Source organism: Myotis lucifugus, unplaced genomic scaffold, assembly GCF_000147115.1.
Source record: "Myotis lucifugus unplaced genomic scaffold, Myoluc2.0 scaffold_526, whole genome shotgun sequence".
Lineage (NCBI taxonomy): Eukaryota > Metazoa > Chordata > Mammalia > Chiroptera > Vespertilionidae > Myotis > Myotis lucifugus.
The window spans coordinates 1-20,162 of record NW_005871574.1 but is presented as its reverse complement, the minus strand read 5'-3'; the positions used below and the strand labels follow the sequence as shown (position 1 = coordinate 20,162).

The following is a 20,162-nucleotide window of genomic DNA, read 5'->3' as shown; positions in this document are numbered from 1 at the left end:
GCCTGGGTTTTATTCCGGTTGCTGTGGGAAGTCGTTGGAGAGGAACAGTGTGGGCTGGGAGAATGGGGGGGAATGGAGAACGGGCCCAGGGCACAGGGGACCCGTGAGGAGGCTGGCTCAGGCTCGCAGTGGGGAGTGGGGGGTGTGGAGCAGGGCAGGGGGGGGGGAGTGAGGAGCACTCACATTCCAGGCGTGGGTCCTCCAAGCTGGGAGGCGGGCCCCCAGCAAACACAGTACATCCTCGCTGAGCGAGGGAGTGGGGGCAGCCCAGGGAGCCCCCTCTGCAGCCCGGGGCTTCCTCCTGTGGGCACAGCCCCTGCCGCTGCGGTGCCCACTTATGTGCCCACGTTCCCTGGGAGGGCCCCGAGGCGCCCCTCTGCCTGGAACCCGCAGCAGCGAGGGGACAGCGGGTCGGTTCCCTGTTTGCTTCTCGCTCTTGTCTGTGGCCCGTGGCCCCCCCTCAGCGGCCCTGCACCCACACAGTCCGCCGGCCGCCGCCCGCTTCTCTCTCCTGCGTCCCCCGCCCGTCCCGGCTTGGGCTTCTGTGGGCTCCTCGCCTGGCAGGTTTGCCTCCCGCCCACCGAGCAGGGGCGGGGGTGGGGGCTGTGGTCCCGGGGCTGTGCACTGGGTGGTTGCGTCCTGGAGTCCAGGAGTCCGGGAGGGTGGCCATCCTGATGACATAAGAATTGTTTTCCGCAGAGGAGGGGGCGCTGGAGGACTGCACCCCCTTTTCCCCTCGTAAGCTCCTCTGGTTCCTCAGCACCAACTTCCCAGTTTCCCCCAGAAGCCAGCCCTGCTCCCCAGCCCCGCAGTCTGGGTCCCTCTCCTCCAGCCCCACTCCCTGTCGGGTCAGGTTTGTCCACGTGACTGTGACATCCACGAACTGTGAGCTTCCTGGGGGCCAAGACGGCCGCCCCCTCTGCGCCCCTGGTCACATACCTGAGGGCAAAGGTCCCTGCACCGGGCGCTGGGGACAGGGTGGGGACCGGGTGCCCTGCACTTGCCACCCCTCTTATCTGGCTGGGCCAGGTGTTCCTCGTCGGCTCCACCCTCCCCCTCCCAGGCCTTAAAGAGCCAGGGCCTGGGCTGCCCTAGGAAGTCAGGGCCTCGGTGACCAGCGACTCCCGGGCTGGGACCTGCTCTCTCTCCGTTGCGCCATCAGCCCCACCCCCACCCCCAGCCTGCGTGGGCAGTCGTGGTGCAGGTTGGTGGAGGGGCTGGATGAACGAGTCTGGAATACTTCTTCCTGAGGCCAGGCGGGCACCTGTTCTCCCCCCAGAGGTCAGAACAGGCCTCTCGACTGGGGGCCCCGCTGGCACAGGGAGCCCCGGGATGTTCCACGCTCAGGGGGCTCTGCTGGGCCTCCCTGGCCTGTTTTCACCGGGGAGCCATGGTGTTCTGCTCTGGCCGGGGTGGGGTGGGGGAGAGGTAGCAGCCCCCAGCGGGAAGGGAGCCACTGCGGGATGTGGTGCCACCGCTGTACGTTGTACGTGGAGAGCAATGACAACCTTCGAGCTCCCGTTTCAGTTGGGAGGGGTTGCGTGGGTGGCACAGGCCTCGGCCCTTCCCTCGGGGTCCTTCCTGCCACCATGAGGTCCCCTCCGCTCCCAGGCTGGGCTGTGCGGGGCCTCGGCTCACCCCGACCCCGTCACCTGCGCACATCACCCGTCCTCCCTCGCCCCTCCGCATCCCTCCACGGAGAAGCCCGGGGTCAGAGGTCATGGGCCTTCTCGTGGGTGTTGGAGGCCCAGACTCCCTGACCCACTGGAGACTTCAGACAAAGAGCTCCGGCCGCATTGTGGGCAGGCGTTGTCCGACGAACGCGTCTCTCTCCTTGCGCTTCCCCGGCGTGGGCACAGGCAGCCGCCCGAGCGTGGCGGTGGCGAGGGCTCCGCGCAGGCTCGCGTGCGGACCTGCTCCTGTGGCTCGGAGAGTGAATGGCTTTTCTGGTTGTTTGCAGCGCCCGCCAAAGAAGATGAGCCACGGACCGACCCTTCTCTCTTGTGGAGTGACCGGTGAGTAACCGAGTGGCGGGCAGCCCTTCCCGGCCTTCCCACCGGGGCCCGAGTCCCCCGGGGAGACCCGAGGGCTGGACGCAGGCCCAGGCGGCCGCGGGGGCTCTTTCTGGGTCCTGGCGATTTGGGTCCCAGCGGTGCAGGGGCTGCTGGGCCAGGGGTGGAGTGTGGCCCACAGATGCAGTTCCTGCTGCAGACAGCACTGGGTCTCTGTTTGATTCAGAAAAGGCACCGCAGGGTAAATACAGAACAAAGCTCCCCGCCCCTTCCCGGTGAGAACTGCTCCAGGTCGGGGTGTTTTTATGTCCTTCGCACTGTTTTCCTGGCCGCGTCCATGGTGAGCACAGGGATACGTACAACTACGTACAGAAACCGTTTCTGATGCTTTTCTCGTTCGTCGGAGTCACCGTCAGCGTGAAACGCCGGTTCCCTGCCGATGCGTGGACGGTGCGGCATCGCTCGGGGCTTGGACGCGCTCTGGTGGCGCAGCCTCTGGGTTGTGGGGCGCAGGGTGTCCGGTGGCCGGTGTAACAGTGACCCGACGTCGAAGCGGCGTCTGCTTCTGGGTGATTCCTCGGGACGCCTCCCAGCGCTGGGCTGGACGGGCCGGAGGGCAGGCGCGGTTCTGAGGCGCTGTCTTCCGACGGCCGACTCGCTCCCCAGAAGGTAGCCCTGTCCCCGCTAGCATGGCTGTTCTTTAGAAGGGGCCGAGAGGGCCCTGGCCGGTGTGGCTAGCGGTTAGAGCGTCAGCCTGCGCTCTGAAGGGCCACAGCTTCGTCCCGGTTCTCTCTCTCTCTCCCCCCTCCTCCTCTCCACTCTCTCTAAGAACCAATAGAAGAAATATCCTCGGGTGGGGATTAAAAAAAGAAAAAAGACGGGGGCTGGGAAGGTGACAGGTCTCCTGCATGGTTTTCTCCTGCTCGGAGCATCGCCGGTCTCCTTTCTGTCATCTCCGTGGCTCCTCCCTTTGGGGCACCTTGGCCAGGAGTCTCTCTGAGGCGCTGAGGCAGCACCAGGCTCCCCGGAGGCGACTGCGGGCTCTCCGACGCTGTTTGCCCTCGCGGGCCTCGCCGCCTGGCCCCTTTCTCAGCCCCCCCACCCCCGCAGTTTCCATGAGCCCCACTTCCCGGCGGGGGGGTTTCGGGGGGGCGGTGCTGGGCGGGCCACGCTCCCCGCAGGGCCTCCGGGACTGCAGGGTGTCAGGGGCTGCGTTCACTTAGGGGGAGACCTGGGCTCCTCGAGGTGCCCCCAGGCCCCTGTGGGCAGAGCTGGGCCCGGGTCGGGGGCGTAGGAATTGCTTTCTTCTCAGTCACAGGCCACAGCGAGGGAGAGCCCAGGCGGGCGTCGGCCAGCAGAGGAAGTGGCAGCGAGGATCACCTGGCCTGGCTCCCCCCTCAACCCGCTTCTGAGGCCCGTCCCCACACAGGGCCCCAGTGCACCCTCCCAGGCGGTTAACAGCTCTCGACAGACCTCAGCGACCGGCCACACGCCCAGCCGGCCTGGGCTTCAGCTCAGAACCGGCCGGACTAGGAGCCCGGGTGGTGGAGGGGGCGGCCCTCCTCTCAGGCCGTCCCTGCCTCGGCTTCCCTGGCCTTAGAGCCGAGTGCGCCATGCGAGGTGGGGCTCCTGCGGGTTTGTCATGGGCGGTGGGGGGCTCAGATAGTCGCCCTGAACTGCTTAGCTTTCTCAGCCTCAGTTTCCTTATAGTAAAATGGCTACGACGGCCCTAGGAGGTTCGGCTCAGTGGATAGAGCATTGGCCTGCGGACTGAAGGGTCCTGGGTTCGATTCTGGTCAAAGGCATGTACCTAGGTTGCAGGCTCGATCCCTGGCCCTGGTCGGGGTGCGTGCAGGAGGTAACCAGTCCATGTGTCTCTCTCACATGGATGTTTCTCTCTCCGACTCTCCCCCTCTCTTCCACTCTCTCTAAAAATCGATGGAAACATATCCTTGGGTGAGGATGAACAACAAAAGAATGTTTTCAGTGGCTACTGCGATAGCACCTGCCCGGCGGGCTTGCTGGGAGGCTGTGTGAGATGATGCTGTAAGGAGACTGGTGCAGCGAGCACTGTAACTGACGGTGAGGAAGAGGGCGGAGACGAAAGCGGCTCTCCTGCTCCCTGCGGGAGGCGCCAGTCCAAACAGAGGGACCCCGTGGGTCTCCTTGGGGAGCGAGTGTGGGTGAGGCAGGCGCTTGGGGGAAGACCCTCAGGCCCAGGGAGCCAGGCAGAGGCCCTGGGGACAGTCAGATGGAGAGACAGCTCCTTCAGATGCGAGCCGGGCTGAGCCTGCAGAGCCTGCGGCCTGCTTCCTACAGAGGCCTCTCCCCGGCCCAGGGCCCCCGGCAGGCCTGGGCCCGCTTGTCTGCAGAGTGGCGGGGGATCTGCCCCTCAGGGGTCCTGCCTTGCTCCTGCTGTGCAGCCCACACCAGGTCCTGCCTGGCAGGAGGGGAGCGCGGGGAGCAGCGGGTCTGTGGGGTGCCCTGGTCCGTCTCCTCAGCGTCTCTCCCTCCCACATGCTTATCTGCCCGCTGCTCAGCCCTCCTTGATCCAAGAGGCCCCGACCCACCCGAGAGCGCACTGCACGGCGCACAGCTGGGCTCCTCTCGGCGGCCTGTTCTCGCAGGTGTTTATTGAGTAACTACTACGTGCGGGTGCTTGGTGCAGGGAGAGAGCGAGTCGGCCCTCGGAGCTGGGGACACATGTGCCCGAGCCTCGGTCTCCTCATCGTGCTGATGGCAGGTGTTCGCAGGAATCCGAGAGACCAGAGCCCACAGGGGGTGCCGGCTCAGCCCTCCGCCTCCTGCCTTTCCCGCACTGGCCGAGGCGGGGACGTGAGCAGGCCTAGGCTTCCCCAGGCCCGCCCCTGCGCTGCTGGAGCTCAGGTGACCGCTCCTGCCCCTTGCAGCCGGGACAGAGGTGTGGCTTCGCCCCGGGCTGGGAGCCGGGAGGGCATCCCGGGCAGCGCGATTTCATCTCGGGCGTGCCTCCTTTCTGTGGTCCGACCAGACTTTTCAGGCGGGTTTTGGGCCCTTCCAGAGCCTGACAGTGCTCAGCAGAGATAAAACGTCACATTTTTACAATCGCCAACCCCTGCCCTGCCTGTCTCCTGGAGATAAAGGGCTCGTGGCCTGGGCCTGGTCCGTGGGGTCTCCCGGGAGAGCTGAGCTGGGCCCTGCAACCCCGTCATTCCCCGCAGCCCCACAGCGTCCTAGCTGAAGCCGAACGCGTTCGCGTTTCCTAAATGTTCTTTGGAAAATCCGGGCGAGCGCCTTTGGCGGGGAGCGCCTCGGCCTGTTCGCTTCCTTTTTAAAAGCCGCCCTTTCCAGTAGCTCAGCCTCCTCGGCACCCACTCAGATGAAATGCAAAATGCCTCACTGCCCTGGCCGGTTTGCTCAGTGGACAGAGCGTCACCTCGTGGACCGAAGGGTCCCGGATTCGATTCCCGTCAAGGGCATGTACCTAGGTTGCAGGCTCGATCCCTGCCCCTGGTCCGGGCTCGTGCAGGAGCAACCCATCGATGTGTCTCCCACATCCATGTTTCTCTCTCTCTGGCTCTCCCCCTCCCTTCCACTCTCTCTAAAAAATCATTGGAAATATACCCTCGGGTGAGGATTAGCAAAAACAAACAGACAGAAATGCCTCACTCACAGTCCAGGGCTCACCCTGCGTCTCTGTAAAGTACTCCATTCTCCGTCCCAGGAGCTGGGGCGCAGGCCCTCCCCACCTCTGTGTCCCCCCCCCCCCGCCCGCCCCCTCCACAGTTTGGGAACTCGATACAAAGAAGTGGTTTGTGCTTTTGCGCAGGGAGGAGAGAGCAGAGCCGGGCGAGGTGTGGGTGGGAGGCAGGGCGGAGGGGGGCAGGGCCTGTGCCCCTGGGCTGCTTCCAGCAGAGCCCACCTTCGCCTCTTGGTTTCCTTGGTTACCTCCCAGCCCATCCTCAGCACCCTGTGCGGCCAGGTTTCCCCCCGCAAACCTTCGTGGGGGGAGAGCCACCGTGTTTTTGATACAGGAAACCTTGGTCAAGTGGCCACTTCCTGGGTGTGGCCTGGCCACCGGTCAGGCCTGGCAGGGGCACCAGCCCCTGTTGCTGCCAGGATTTCTAGTGGGAGCGGCAGGGGCGTGGCTGCGCCCGAGGGAATCCCATGTGCTGGGAGGGGGGGGGGCTGTGCTGGGAGAGGCGGGGGCTGCCCGGCCCCTGGTGCACGGCTCCCTCCCGCCTCCATCACTTGCAGTGGGAAGTGCTTCTTCACATGGACCCAGGTCACATGACACAGGTCATACCTGTCCTAATTGAATCTTTTTTGGTGAAATAGCAAGTGGGGGTGAGAGCAGGCTCTCCCCTCCCCCTCTGCCCCCCATCCCCCCGGTCAATTGCACCCGTTAAATGAGGTCTGAGTTGCAGGGACAATGGACACTACGCCGTCCATTCGCTTCACCTCTCGGGCGAGGAGAAGACTTGGGAATCTGACATCCGTGGGAACGCGAACGCACTCCCATGGCCGCAAAAGGGCCACTGGGAAGGGTCGTGTAAATATGAGTCCGCGGACAGAGAGCAAACCATTCGTATGCTAAAAAGAAAAACAATGGATGGAAGCCCATAATTACTTTAGGAGTTAATGGCAATAAATTACTTATTAATGTAAATTACTTCACAGGCAGGGCATAGAGGCGGCGTGAGCAGAAGGGTCATACATTATGTATAAAAAGGAATCGTAAAAATATTGCAGCAGCCCTGCCGTGCGCTCCGTTCCGGTTTGTCAGCATTTCAATGACAAGCCCGTCCCGCCGTGTTTCATTACCTGGCTGTTCGTCTCCTCCGTGCCTGAGGGGTGCTCCCGGGGGCTCCCGGCGTTGGTGTCTGCGGGGGAAACCAGTTGGCTGTGTTGAACCGTGCTGGACAGAAAGATTTCTCTCTGAGGTCTGGTAGCTTTTTTAAAAATATTTTTTTTATTGATTTCAGAGAGGAAGGGAGAGAGAGAGAGAGAGAGAGAGAGAGAGAGAGAGAGAGAGAAATATCAATGGTGAGAGAGAATCATTGATCGGCTGCCTCCTGCACACCCCACACTGGGGATCGAGTCGACAACCCGGGCCTGTGCCCTGACTGGGGATCGAACCGTGACCTCCTGGTTCATGGGTCAGTGCTCAACCTCGGAGCCACGCCGCCGGCCTCCCAGGCTACCACAGGGCAGGTTGTGAGCTTCCACCCCCAGAGCCAGCAGAGGGGGTGTTCCTGCAGCCCCGAGAGCTGCTAGCACCGCTCAGCCACAGGACAGGGCAGGAGGCCTCGTCAGCACGGGCAGGCAGGTGTGAACTCCACGGATGAGTCAGCCGTCTGGGTCTGCGGGAGACCCCGCCGCCTCGGCTGCGCACCGTGGGCTGCGCTTCAGGTGCGTCACCTTCTCTAGAAGCCGCTTCTGCTGTGGTGTCGCTGTGGGCAGCGTCCTCTGCCTGGGAACCTCGGAGGCTGGTCGTCCCCGAGAACCTGGCCTCCCCCCACCAATACCCCCTCCCCCCGGCCCGGGCGGGATGGAAACAAGCACGTTTGGGGTTAAACGCAGTGTGTGATGCCCTGGGTGCTTCCTCCTTCGAGCTCTTGATCTCTGCACCCGAGGCCTCGCCCTCCTGCGTCAGGGGCCTCAGGACCGAGCCCTGTGAGTGCGGTGGGGGCCTGACTCCTGGCCCCTGTGTGCTGGGGTGGGGGGGCTGCTCCTGTGCCCCCAGCTCGTGGGAGCTTCCCGGAAACCCCAGGCTCAGTCTGGGGCCCCCCGCATTGAAGGGCCCCTGAGGCCGCTGGTCCGTGTACCAGTCGGGGAGCCGGATGGCCCCTGGGCTTTCTGTGTGTTTGTCCAGCCCCCCCCCCCCCCCCACCACCTGCCCTCTCTCGTCTGTAGGCAGGCCCTGTGGGTACATGGCTCCCACACACACGCCTGCGTAGCGTCTCAGCCCCCGAAGATGGGCTCAGCAGGGAAGCAGGGACACTTCCGATGCTCCCTGGGGCTTAAAAGGGTGGGGATGGCACGGAACTGGGGGTGCCCCACCTCCCAGGCCTCGTGCCACCCCCTGAGCTCACAGGCCTCGTGCCACCCCCTGAGCTCCCCGGCCTCGTGCCACCCCCGAGCCCACGTCTGCCGAGCGTGATGTCAGAAACCTCCCTGAGAAGCCACAGGTGTCTCGGGGGAAGGCCGGGAGGCCGCAGATTGTGGGCTCCCCCCCAGAACACCTGGGGGCCCTCCGCTGTGAAAGGGACTCTGGGGGTGGAAGGTGGGTCGCTTTCCTCCATGGTCTGCTTCGTTATCGGCCCAACAAGACAAGCAGCACCGCACGACGGGCAGTGGGGTCCGGCACCAGCAGCACAGGGACCGGAACATCCCCCCCGACGCTTCTGGGGGCGGGAATGTGCGCTGCGGCCTCGGGGGGGGCCTCACCCTTTCGCAGGGAAACGCCTTGGGCAACGTGCTGACAGGCAGGTCCCGCCCAGAACCTGTCTGCAGGTCCGGGACTGACCTGGGTCTGCTTTCTAACAAATACCCGGAAGCTCCCGCCGGCGCCCGGAGCCACGCTGAGGGTCCTGGTGTGGAGCATACAGCCCCCTCCGGCCACAGCCCCCAGAGCCGGGCCCCAAGGGGTGGCGCCAGCATCGCCAGCCTGTTCGGTGCCCTCGCAGGCCCTGCCCCGCAGTCCCCGAGTTCCCACACCAGCTGTCACCTCGGTCTGCACTGCGGAAACCGAGGTCAGAGCTGAGCCCAGAACCCGGGCCACACCCTTCCCGCCCTCCAGTGCCGCCTGCTCAGCGGACCGGAGTCGGTGGCCTTGGTCGCCGTTGGAAGAGTCCTGTGGTGGTTTGCGCAGAAGGGACTCGAGGGAGGGGCGGGCGTCCGGTGTCCGCTCCTCGGCGCCCGGTTCCTCTGCACACTGACGTCAGCCCGCAGCCAGGGCGCTTGGCCGCTGAAAACCACCTCCTATTCCTGTTTCTTTTGTCTGGTGACCCGACCCAGCAGGCCTCTCTCTGTCCCTGAGCGAAGGGGGAAAACACGAGGCTAAACATAGCCCCATTGTTCTTACTTTTCTCATACACACTTCTCGGAGCGATAAAGATAGAAACAATTCCGTGGTATCTGCCCGCAGACAGAGCCGGGCCACCTGGCTGGGCTCGACGCACAAGAGCCGCGCTTGGCGTCTGGGAAGGGCGCTGCGTGTTCGCAGCATCTCAGAGGTCAGTCCTCAGCCAGCCTCCTGGCTGCTTTCCACACACCCGTCCACAGCCCGTGGGGTGGGGGCTCGAGGACCCGCCCAGGTTGGGCCTGCCTGGCCCAGGAAGGGGGACGTGTGCTGGGGGCAAGGACAAGTGCGATCCCCGGCCGGCCTGCTCAGCGGTTGAGCGTCGACCTATGAACCAGGAGGTCACGGTTCGATTCCCGGTCAGGGCACAGGCCTGGGTTGTGGGCTCCACCCCCAGTAGGGGGCGTGCAGGAGGCAGCCGATCCATGATTCCCTCTCATCATTGAAGTTTCTCTCTCTCTTCCTCTTCTTTTCTCTCTGAAATCAATAACAATATATTAAAAAAAAAAAAGACAAGTGAGACCAAGCACACAGCCTCGGCCTGCTCTGCAGCTTCTGTCTGCACTTGTCACTCGCTGCTTCCTGCCCCGCCCCGGCGGGGTCTGCTGGGTGCCCGCTCCCTGCTGGCACGGGGGGAGCCGTGCCTGGACGTTGCCCCAGCGCTCGTGCCCAGCAGCAGACACGGAAGCAGATCATTAAGGTCAGGGACCGTGTGGGCCTCAGGACTGAAAGTCTAGGCAGAGCCGTGGTGCCCGGGGGCCGATAGGGGAAGGCGATGGGCAGGTAAATGATGTTCCAGGTGGCTCTTCGGTGGTGGGTGCGAGGCTGCTGGTGGGAGGATGAAGGCGGGAGGTCATTCCAGGCCTTGCCCCTTCGCAAAGGTGTGAAGCCGCGAAGAGCAGCTGAGGTTCACTCCCACCCCTGCACTTGCCTTTAACAGTGGGCTGAGCTGAGAACTGGCTCCTTTCATTCTCCGGCTACAAGGACGTTTTATACGTTGAGGCCAGGGAGGCTGACCGGGGAGAGTGGGACGGATCCTGCAGGCAGGCAGGGCGCCTCAGTTAGCCACGCGGCCCGTCCCGGGGCGGGTTTGTGGTTAACCTAGAAACAAATCGAACGCCACCGCTGCCGATAGATGTTACCCGTGCTCATTGCTGCAGTCAGTTCATCAAACTTCAGGGTTTTTTGTTGTATTTTTTTAAATGTATATTTTTATTAATTTCAGAGAGAGGAAGGGAGAAGGAGAGAGAGCTAGAAACATCAATGATGAGAGAGAATCATCAGTTGGCGGCCTCCTGCGCGCCCCGCCTCTGCTAGGGAGGGAGTCCGCCACCCAAGCATCCAACCGCGACCTCCTGTTTCGTGGGTTGACGCTCAACCACTGAGACACCCGGCTGGGCCAAACTCCAGTTTTATAAAGAGTATCTGGTGCCTAGGAGTGACTCTTCAGGGGTTTTTTGGGTATTTTCAAGGGTGATTTTGACTCAGCCTGATCCTTGGCTGCCTCTGACGTCACAGGAAGTGTGCCCAGAGCATGGGGCCTGCTGGGGAGAGACGAGTCTGCAGGGCCGGGCTGCCGGGCTCAGACGCATGCGATCTCTCCGCGGGGCCCTGGGCAGCGGCGGACGGGGATGGGCCGCGGCAAGGGTGGGCCTGCAAGGGTTCCCCGAAGGCGGTGAGGACGTGGGACTGACCAGGTAGGAGGCCAGAGAGGCCCAGAGGCCCCCAGCCCACGGGATGGCCTGGCGGGAGGCACCATGGCCAGGCTCACCTGGCTCCCAGTTCCCCTCTTCCCACGATTCCCCTAGAGACGGGGAAACTCCAGGGAAATGCGACAGGAAGCGGTGTCGTCTGAGGATGGGCCGGTCCCTGTAGTCTCACTGGTTCCCAGGGCCGGGAGAGGCGCCTTCTTGGGGTGCGTCTTAAGCAGGGGCCACCGAGGGGCCCTCGCCGCTGGTGGGGTGGGGGCGGGGGAGGCCCGCTGGTTCCTTCCTCAGTCGGCCGCATGCCTGGACCATCTGGCTCCTCGGTGCCTCGTCCCAGAAGAGAAGTTGGTGGCCAGTGTTGTTCTGTGGGAACTTCCCTGAGAGGCAGCAGCCAACCCAGAGGAGGCTGGGATCGCAGGCCCGGGCCCTGACCCTGACCCTGACCCTGGCACAGCCTAGCGGGCTTGGTGGCCATGCCCCCTCCCCCATGGATTTGGAAATACACGTGTTCTTAGAGAAAATGCAGACACTGTAGGAAAAGGAAAAAATGGAACCAACCAGCTGTCTGCCACTCACTGCGGACCTCCTTGCTTACTGTCTTTAAAATATGTATTTTTATTGATGTCAGAGAGGAAGGGAGAGGGAGGGAGAGAGAGAAGCGTCAATGATGAGAGTCATGGATGGGCTGCCTCCTGCACGCCCCCTGGTGGGGATCCAGCCCACAACCTGGCCATGTGCCCTGACTGGGAATCAAACCGCGACCTCCTGGTTCCTAGGTCGATGCTCAACCACTGAGCCCCGTCGGCCAGTCCCGCCCGTGTAACCTGTGTCTTTCACTAAATCGGAGTCGCGCCGTGTAGAGCGTTTCTCTCCCGTTTCCTGTGCGGCGGTGTGAGGTCAGCATAGCATCTTTAACAGCTCCCCACGCGGTCGACGGTCTCGGAGCCGGGTCTTTCACGCTCCGTGTCGTCCCCGATGATTTACTCGCCAGCCGCACGGCCGGCCCGCAGCGGAGTTCTTTGCTGTCACTCCTGTCCTTTTGCAGAACCTCATCCCACAGAAATACGCACGTGTGTCCTGAGCGTAACTGTCCTACATCAGATATCCAGGCGGTCGTGACTCAGTCAATGTTAGTTGGCGTTTCTTTTAATGTCACTTTATTATTAGTTTATTGAATTTCAACTTTCAATTGAAATTGATTAAAAGTGATGAATAGAGGGGTCTTGGTGGACCATTCTTGAGCAGCTTAAATGCTTCCTGCCGACAGGTGATTGTAGGTAACAATGTATCAAATTCCGTTAAAGGAACAGTACCGAGCCTTGCTGTGCACCAAGGCCCGGACGGCTCAGGATGAGCTGAGCTGGACATTGGTGACCGTCCTGCTCTGTTCCCCACTGGCCAGACCGAAGGAAAATCTCTCTCGGGCCGCTCTAGCCCCAGAGGCCTGTCATGGGATCGGCCTCCGGGTCAAGTACCCTGGCTGCACCCCCAGCCCCATGGACCTGGACCCCTGACGCATCCATCGACTTCCTTCTGGTGACGGTCTCCGGCCAGGACCCCCAAGTCCCAGCCTGAGCCACAGCGTATGAGACGGGAGGTGGCGGGCTTGTGCCCAGCTCTGCTGCCCCCGGGTGGGCGGGGTGGGGCGGTTCCCATCTGTAAAGAGAGAAGGCATTCGGCGCGGAAAGGATGCTTTGGGCCCTCCTGGGAGGCCGTCCGTGTGTCAGAAAGAAAGCCCCCCGGGGCCCGGGGACCGGGTTCGGGCCTGGCTCTGCTTCTAGCTCAGCGCCGGGTTCAGGTCCCTCTCTGAGCCCCTTTCTCCTCCGTGAGGGGAGACGGGGGCCAGTGGTTTCAGGGGCCTTTCCCCGTAGAAAGCCCAGGCCCCAGGGAGGAGGGTGAGGAAGGGAGCCCAGCTGGCGTGAGGCCTGCTGACGTCCTGTTTGCTCTTTGTCATTTTTGATCCAGAAAATGACAGATGGCGAGACCTGGACAGGAAGTGCCCCCTTCAGATCGACCCGCCGAGCGCCAGCCTCTGGAGCGCCTGCCGAGCGTGCCCGGACGGCGCCTGTGCACCCGAAGCGCGACCGCTTGCACCGTGACCAGCCTCATCCAAGACCTCAGCCTCAGCGACCACAACGGGAACCCCTCCGCGCCCCCCAGCAAGCGCCAGTGCCGGTCACTGTCCTTCTCGGACGAGCTGTCCAGCTGCCGGACCTCTTGGCGGCCCCTGGGGTCCCGGGTCTGGACCCCCGTGGAGAAGAGGCGCTGCTACAGCGGGGGCAGCGTGCCCCGCCTCGCCGGCGGCCCGGGCACCATGCAGCGCAGCTCCAGCTTCAGCCTCCCGTCCCGCCCCGACGCGCTCGCCTCGCCCTGCGACCCCGCGGGCTTTCCCCGCCACCTCGGGGGCCAGGCCGGCCCGGGGGCGCCCGGCGCGGCCACCTGCGGACAGGCTGACCTCTGGAGCCCAGACTTGAGCCCCGCGGGGGGCGCCCGGCTGGACATGCAGCGGTCGCTCTCGTGCTCCCACGAGCAGTTTTCCTTCGCCGAGTTCTGTGCGCCCTCCGCCAGCAGCACGCCCGCCTCCACGCCCGAGCTGGCACGGCGCCCCGGCGGGCTGTCCCGCAGCCGCTCCCAGCCCTGCGTCCTCAACGACAAGAAGGTGGGCGTCAAGCGGCGGCGCCCCGAGGACGGGCCCGAGCAGCGGCCTTCCCTGGACCTGGCCAAGATGGCACAGGTAAGGCCTGGCATGGGAGGGGCCTCGGGAGCCGCTGGACGCTCCGGGAGCCCGCGGGCGGGTGCGGGGCACGTCTCACAGGCGCTCAGGAGTGGGGGCCTCGCCTTGTATTTTAAATCCTATCCAAAGAAAGATGAGATTTAAAAAAATATATGTTTTTATTGATTTCAGAGAGGAAGGGAGAGGGAGAGAGAGAAACATCCATGATGAGAGAGAATCATGGATCGGCTGCCTCCTGCACGCCCCACACTGGGGATCGAGCCACAACCCCAGCACATGCCCTGACCGGAATCGAACCCTGACCTCCTGGTTCATTGGTTGATGCTCAACCCCCACGCCACGCCGGCCGGGCGAGATTTTTGTTTAAGTGTCTGTTTTTCTCCGTTTGAATCAGAAATTGTCCCTGTGAGCAGTGCTGGGTGCAGACGCAGGGAGGTGGCGAGAGGCAGAGCGTGGGCGAGCAGACCAGTGACACCAAACCCTGGTGCCCCTTCCCTCGGGCACTGCGGGGGCCTGGCAGGATGGGCTGGTCCTGCGATCAGGGCTGGGCTATGGCTTTAGAGAATGAGAGATGGCCGAGGCCTTGTTCTTTGATTAAACTGTCGAAAATGTGAGTTCAGCAAGACACTCGACCACGGTCCCCGTGCCGCCTGTGTCTACCCGGCCTCGCTGTTTGCCAGGCAGGGCCTCGGGCCACACGCCCGTCACTGGCGCTGTGTCCTCTGTCTCAGAGCCCTGCCTTGTGCTCACACTGACCTTGATCTGAATGGGATGAACTTGGAGTTAACGCTCTGAGCTGGGGCGTCGCCGCATTTGGTTCTCCCTGGGAGGTCGGATGACGGGTGAGGCCCCGGCGGCAGGGTTGGCCCGTGACCTGTCACTCAAGGGCCGGCAGGTGTGGTGGGGAGAACTCGACGCTCGGGGCTCGGCGTCCAGGAGGCCCTGGTCCGGCCGTGGTCGCTTCGGGTCTTGTGTGAGCATCGGTCGTTGCCGGGAGGGAGACCCGCCGGGCAGTGAGGGCTCGGCCTTGTCCTGGCAGCGTGTGGCCACCTGGGCAGGCTCGTCACAGCCACTCCTTTCCAGGCCGGCTCAGCCCACTCCCTGCAGTGCCCGGGCTGCCCTGCCGGCCCGGCCTGATTCGTTTCAGAAGGAACATGCAGCTTCCGTTTCCGGAGCTTTTCCTCTCTCTCTTGGTTCCCCCTCCCAGCCTGGCGGTCCCCCCACAAAAGAAGAGGTACAGGGTCTCAAGTCCAGAGCTCACCCCCAGCCTGGGGGACAAGCTCGTGGTGTGCCCCCCGAAGCCCGTGGAGTTGTGGGGGGGTGGTTCTCAAGGAGGGCCAGGCAGAGCCCGCCCGCCGCCCCTGGCTCTCGTCTCCATTTCTCCCACGGCCGCTCCAGCCGTGCCCCTGTCTCCGAGGACTTGGCAGCTGGACCTCGATCGGGCACATGCATTTACCTTGGAGCCGCGTGGAATTTTCCTCCGAGGGAGAAGTTTAAATTGGTGAAGGGCTGGCAAGGTGACGGCTTGGGCGACTTCTGAGGGAAACCCCGAGTTCTAGGTGTGAGCAGTGGCTTCGGTTACATGTGTGATGCTGAGCGTGTTTTATGACCTAACAAGCCAGATGGGTAATAAAAACCACGTACACATGTTACGCCGTTTTACTAGCCACGCGACAGAGTCACCCCCTGGCCCGCCGAGGTGTCTCCCGTCCTCACCGGGCAGAGCACGTCTAAAACACATCGCTTGCTGGGGCTGTGCCCAGACGCAGGGGCCGCGTCCCCGGGTCCCGAGGAGGCCGCCCGGTCCCGCCCGCCTTCCCCTGGCCCAGGCCCTGGGGGCAGAGTCCGGGGAGAGAGCAGGGGGACCTCTGGGAAGTGTGTGCCATGGGCCGGGGCCAGCACCCTGGGGACGGACTCGGAGCCCCCCCAGGCCCGTGACCCTGCCAGCCCTCGCCCGCAAGGCGGCTCTGCCTGCGTCGCCTCCCGCGGTGATTGATGGCTCCAGGAGGCGGGCCCTGCCTTCCCAGGAGCCTTGGCAGCCAGGCCCAGGGCGGCATCTGAAAAGAGGCCTGGCCGCAGCCTGGCACCTGTGGGCCCGTGTTGGGCCCCGGGAGCTGGTGTGTGCGCACCAGTGTGTGGGCAGGGACCCACTCACGGCCCGTGGACTGCTGCCCCTGGGCCCTCGCCCCGCAGGCTGTGGCTGTCCTCAGCCTTCGTGACTGCCGGGAAGCGGCACGCTCCGTGGCTGGTAGGCTGTGCTGAGGGTGGGTGCTGCTCCGTGCTCCCCGCCGCCTTGTCTTCTCGCTGGGTCATGGGCCTTGGACCTTGGTTTGCACATCGGGTGTTTGGGGGGAGGGGTTCCCACTGTGCGTTCCTACGAAGGGGCCCCTTGTGCGTGGGTCCCGGACCAGGTGCACGAGAGGCTCAGGGAGAAGGTGACAGGTGCCTTTTTGGTTAGACCTTCGGAGCGACTGGGAGTCCTGACAAACCCCTACTCCCTGGAGGGACGTGCCGGGGGCAGGGTTAGCCACGTGGTGATTTTCCACGCGGGAGGGCCTTTCTGAGCCCAGGTGTTTGAGATGGGAGGCCGTGGAGCTTGGGGGTGCCCGGGACTCTCTGGAGGGGGGTGGGGCTTTGCTTCTTAAGCCAGTTGCCCAGACGGGAGCCCCTCCAGTTGCCCAGACGTGCTGGGGGCAGCCTTGGCTTCGGGTCACGCTCTGGGGCGGCACGGGCCCTGGGAGACAGGCCAGCCCGCAGGAGACTGTGGCCTGTGACCCCCGGGCAGCGTCTGAGCATCTGCAGCCCCGCTCCCTGGAAGCCACCGTGGGAGGGGCCTGGGGACCCGCTGGCCTTTGCCTCTGATCAGCTGGACCCCTGGGGCCCACAGAGGAGGGGAGAGGGCGCCCCGTCGCTGCAGCTGCCAGGGCAGAGGCAGCGTGTGGGCCAGACATGCGGCGGGGCTGGTGGAGAGCGGGGCCTTGCGCCAATGGGACGGGCTCGACCCTCATCCTGGGCAACTCATGTGACCTCTCCGCACCTGTTTCCCCATCCACAGGTAGGGTGTGTGCGGAGCCGGCACGGCCATGGGTGAGCCTGAGGGGGGGCGGTGAAGGATGGAGAGACAGACAAGAGAAGAAAGCTGGGGCTGGGTGGGACGCTGCCCTCTCTGATGGAGAGTGCCACGGCCTGCAAGCCGAGTCTTTAATTTGTAGCAGATTCCACGAGCAAAGTAAGGGCGTGGTCACAACGTTCTTGCGGGTTTCAAATCCACTCAGTTACAGGCACCTGGTCAAGCTTTGTTTACTTGCTGCCCCTCCCGCAGCCCACATCACTCAGCCACGTGGGCCCACAGGTGGGGACCATAAGGTCGAGATTACAACCTTAGCCTTTGGCTGTAACTGTGCTGGGACTTGCACGTGGCTTTGCCACGAGAGGGTCGTGCCCTCTCATTAGCCCCAGGCTTGAACCTGTCCGAACGCTGTAGCCGCTCTCCACAAGGGTACCGATGCCTTCTCTCATCCAATCGCTGGCAACGCTAAAGATCATTTGTGTGCAGCTCTAGCAGGTGTGGCTCAGTGGATAGAGTGTCGGCCTGCAGACTGAAGGGTTCTGGGTTTGATTCTGGTCAAGGGCACATACCTCGGTTGCAGGCTCCTCCCCGGCCTGGGCCCTGGTCGGGGCGTGTGCAGGAGGCAACCAATCGATGTGTTTCTCTCACACCGATGCTTCTCTCTGTGTTTCCCTCTCCCTTCCACTCTCCCTAAAACTCAATGGGAAAATATCCTCGGGTGAGGATGAAAAAGAAAGGTCATTCGTGTAAGAACTCAAGCCCAGAGCCACGTCGGCCCAGGGTCAGTGCTCCTGAGTCGGCTCCATGGGCGCTGCCGGGAGGGCGTCTCAGGAGGGTCCAGGTGCAGCTTTGGGGTCTCGGCCGCCCCCACGCCCGGGGCTGGGGCTCCCGTGGCTGGTCCGAGGGCTCGAGCCGAGTAGCTGAGCTGCGTTACTGCCCTCGGGTTGGGACCCTGCCCTGCAGCTCAGGGCCAACACTGCCTGACCCGCTGGGAACTGGCTCCCGGTTCTGGACTCGGGTGAAGAGGCCGCTTCCTTACCGGGATGTCGGATGGCGCCCCCTGGCAGGAGCGGTGAGCCTGCGGGCCCGAGAGCAGGGAGGGCCGGAGATGGGCAGGCAGAGAGGTCCCCGAGGTGGACGTGTGACTAACTAGGAGCCAGGCCGGAGCCCCACGCCGGCCGCCTGCCTGGGCCCGTACCCTGTCCGCCATGGGCTCCCGTGGGGCCTGGCCTTTTGCATCACAGCCTCTGCTCTCCGGAGCCGCACCCACGAGAATCTCCCGTCGACACGAGCCCTTTATCTGTAAGGTTTTTGCGGGGTCAGGGCCCTGAATTCCTGCCCTTTCTTGCTGCTTCAGGTCATAGTGGGGAGCCAAGGAGAGCAGGCGCCGCGAGACGGCGGGGCCAGTGCTGGGTCCCCCACTGGCAGGAACTCTGTGTGACTGGGTGCCGGGTGGGTGTTAATTGCCTATTTATGGCCAAAAGATGAGCAGTGCCCCCTTTGAAGGTTAGACATAGTAAACCCTGGGTGATGCCTTTTGGGGAGGGCGGGGTGTGCTTCTTTCCTGTCCTGCAAAACAAAAGAAATGGTTGGTTCCAGAATACGACGCAGCCACCAGAAGCTCCTTCGTGAGCCGTGGCAGTGGCCATGGGGTGGAGACACCACGCATCACGCAGGCCACCGGGCGCCCGCCCTCCCCTGGACCCGCCGGGCCCTGGGATGCGTTTACCTGGTGGAGCGGGGGTGGGCTGGGGGTGGGGGGGCTGCAGCAGGCCCCTTGCTGGGCTCTCTGCACAGAGGGCGTGTAGAAGGTCCCCCAGACCCACCAGGGCCCTGTCTGGGCACAGACGCACCCGCACGTCCGCGGAGAATTCACTGTGAGCAGTTGTTACCCAGGTTTCTGAGAACTGAGAGCCAGGACGGGAACATGGGGCGCCGTGGAGAGAGTGACGTGAGAAGCTGCTGTGCCCCGGCCACGGCGACAGACAAGGTGCTGCTGAAATCCTCCGAGCTGGGACCCGGCCCCTCGGGGAGGCGCTGAGGAGGGCGCTGACCCGGGTGCTGTGCAAGCTGGTAGCCACGCCGCCAATGGCGCACACTGCGCCTGCCGGGGGAAGATGTGTGGCCGGGGACAGTGAGCCACAGTGCAGGGCCCTCCTCTGTCCTGCAGCCGGGGATCCCTGATGACTGGGCTGTGCATCCATCCCCACCCAGGCTCCGAGCCAGGTCTGCGCGGCTGACCCCCCGCAGGCCCCAGGCCGGGGCGCCCACTCCCCGGCGCTCCAGCAGTGAACGCCAGCCCAGAGGGCGCCAGGACGGCGTGGGACGGCCCAGGCGAGGCCCCGGGCCAGGCAGCACGTTCCAGAGAAGCCCGGTCCTCGGGGCTTGGCAGCCTCCTCCCCGGTTTTCCTGGAAAATGGCATTCATGGCTCTAGGTTGCGCCCCTGCCATATAGGAATGTGGGGCCTGCAGCCTCTGCAGCCAACGACTCCAGGAGCAGCAGCCCTGAGAGCTGCTCAGGTCGTGTGCACTGACTGAGCGCCGGCTGTGTGCAGTGCCGAGCTCACAGGCCGGCATGGCCAGGCCAGGCGTTGCTTCGAGGTCCGTGCTTTTTCCACGTGGGCGGGGCTTAGGGTCCAGGCCCATCCCATCTCGGTGTCCCCTCGGCTTGGGGGGAGTGGGGCTGGCATCCCGGGGCTGAGGGCTGGCCGGAAGCAGTTTTCCCCATGGGCTGTGGTGGCCGTGGTGGGACAGACCGGCCTGGACGCGGGCTCTCTGGTGTGAGGACAGGGAGGTGGCTCGGTCAGTGCGCGCCCCAGGACAGCAGCTGGGATCTCATGTGCCCATCTGGCTCCGCTGTGGCCACTGTCCGAGCTGTCTAGACGGTCTGAGGTGACAGCTGTCCCCGTGCTGGATGAAGTCGGCTAACCTTGGATTATTTCCAAGGCCCGAAAGTCCAGTTGGAAGTGGCGACACTGAGCAGGCCGGGGTGGGGACGCTAACAGTGGCCTCCAGGGAGCCGGGACCCGTGAGGAGCCGTGTTCCCAAGCGGCACCTGCGGCCCAGCGTGCGGGGGAGGGGGGATGGGGGGGTGGGAGGAATGAAGGCCCCTGCCCTCTGCTCCATGGACCGTCCCAACTGCCCAGCCCTGGGCCCCCGAGAGACCCCCCTCCCCGGGCAGGGTGGGGCCGTAGGCTGGTCCCAGAGCCGGGAGGAGGGTGCGGGGCAGCGTGGGTCCCCATCCCAGGGTTCGGAATCCGTGTTGGGCGTCTTCGGAGGCCTGGTGTCTGGGGCACCTGGACCTGCCTTTGTTCAGTCTGCTAGAGCCTTCTCTTCCTCTGGGATTTAGGTGGGACGGAGGGGAGCCCTGACCCCCAGTCCACTGGGGCCTCCCCGGCCCTCAACCCTGGAGCCTGGGCCGGGGGGGGCGGCGCGGGGACCACCCTCATCACAGAGGACCTTGGAGGGCCGGGGCGGGTTTGTGTGGGTGACAGTATTTTCTAAGAACAGATTTAATCTTCTAAGTGGAGCTTCCCCAAGGGGACTCCTCTCCAGTTATGGCCCCTGTGTCTTTGGC

At 64.0% G+C, this 20,162-nt stretch overlaps 1 protein-coding gene across 1 annotated transcript in view; it reads left to right on the top strand.

The window, feature by feature from the left end:
- The window catches only part of FAM53B (family with sequence similarity 53 member B), a 40,067-nt gene extending 24,892 nt beyond the window's left edge, over positions 1-15,175 (top strand). The window contains 4 exon segments of the mRNA XM_023745256.1: positions 1,961-2,015; positions 12,747-12,848; positions 12,851-13,515; positions 14,723-15,175. Coding sequence (XP_023601024.1) covers positions 1,961-2,015; positions 12,747-12,848; positions 12,851-13,515; positions 14,723-15,055 — 1,155 coding nt within the window. The 3' untranslated portion in view covers positions 15,056-15,175.
- Positions 15,176-20,162: the final 4,987 nt, after the last annotated feature.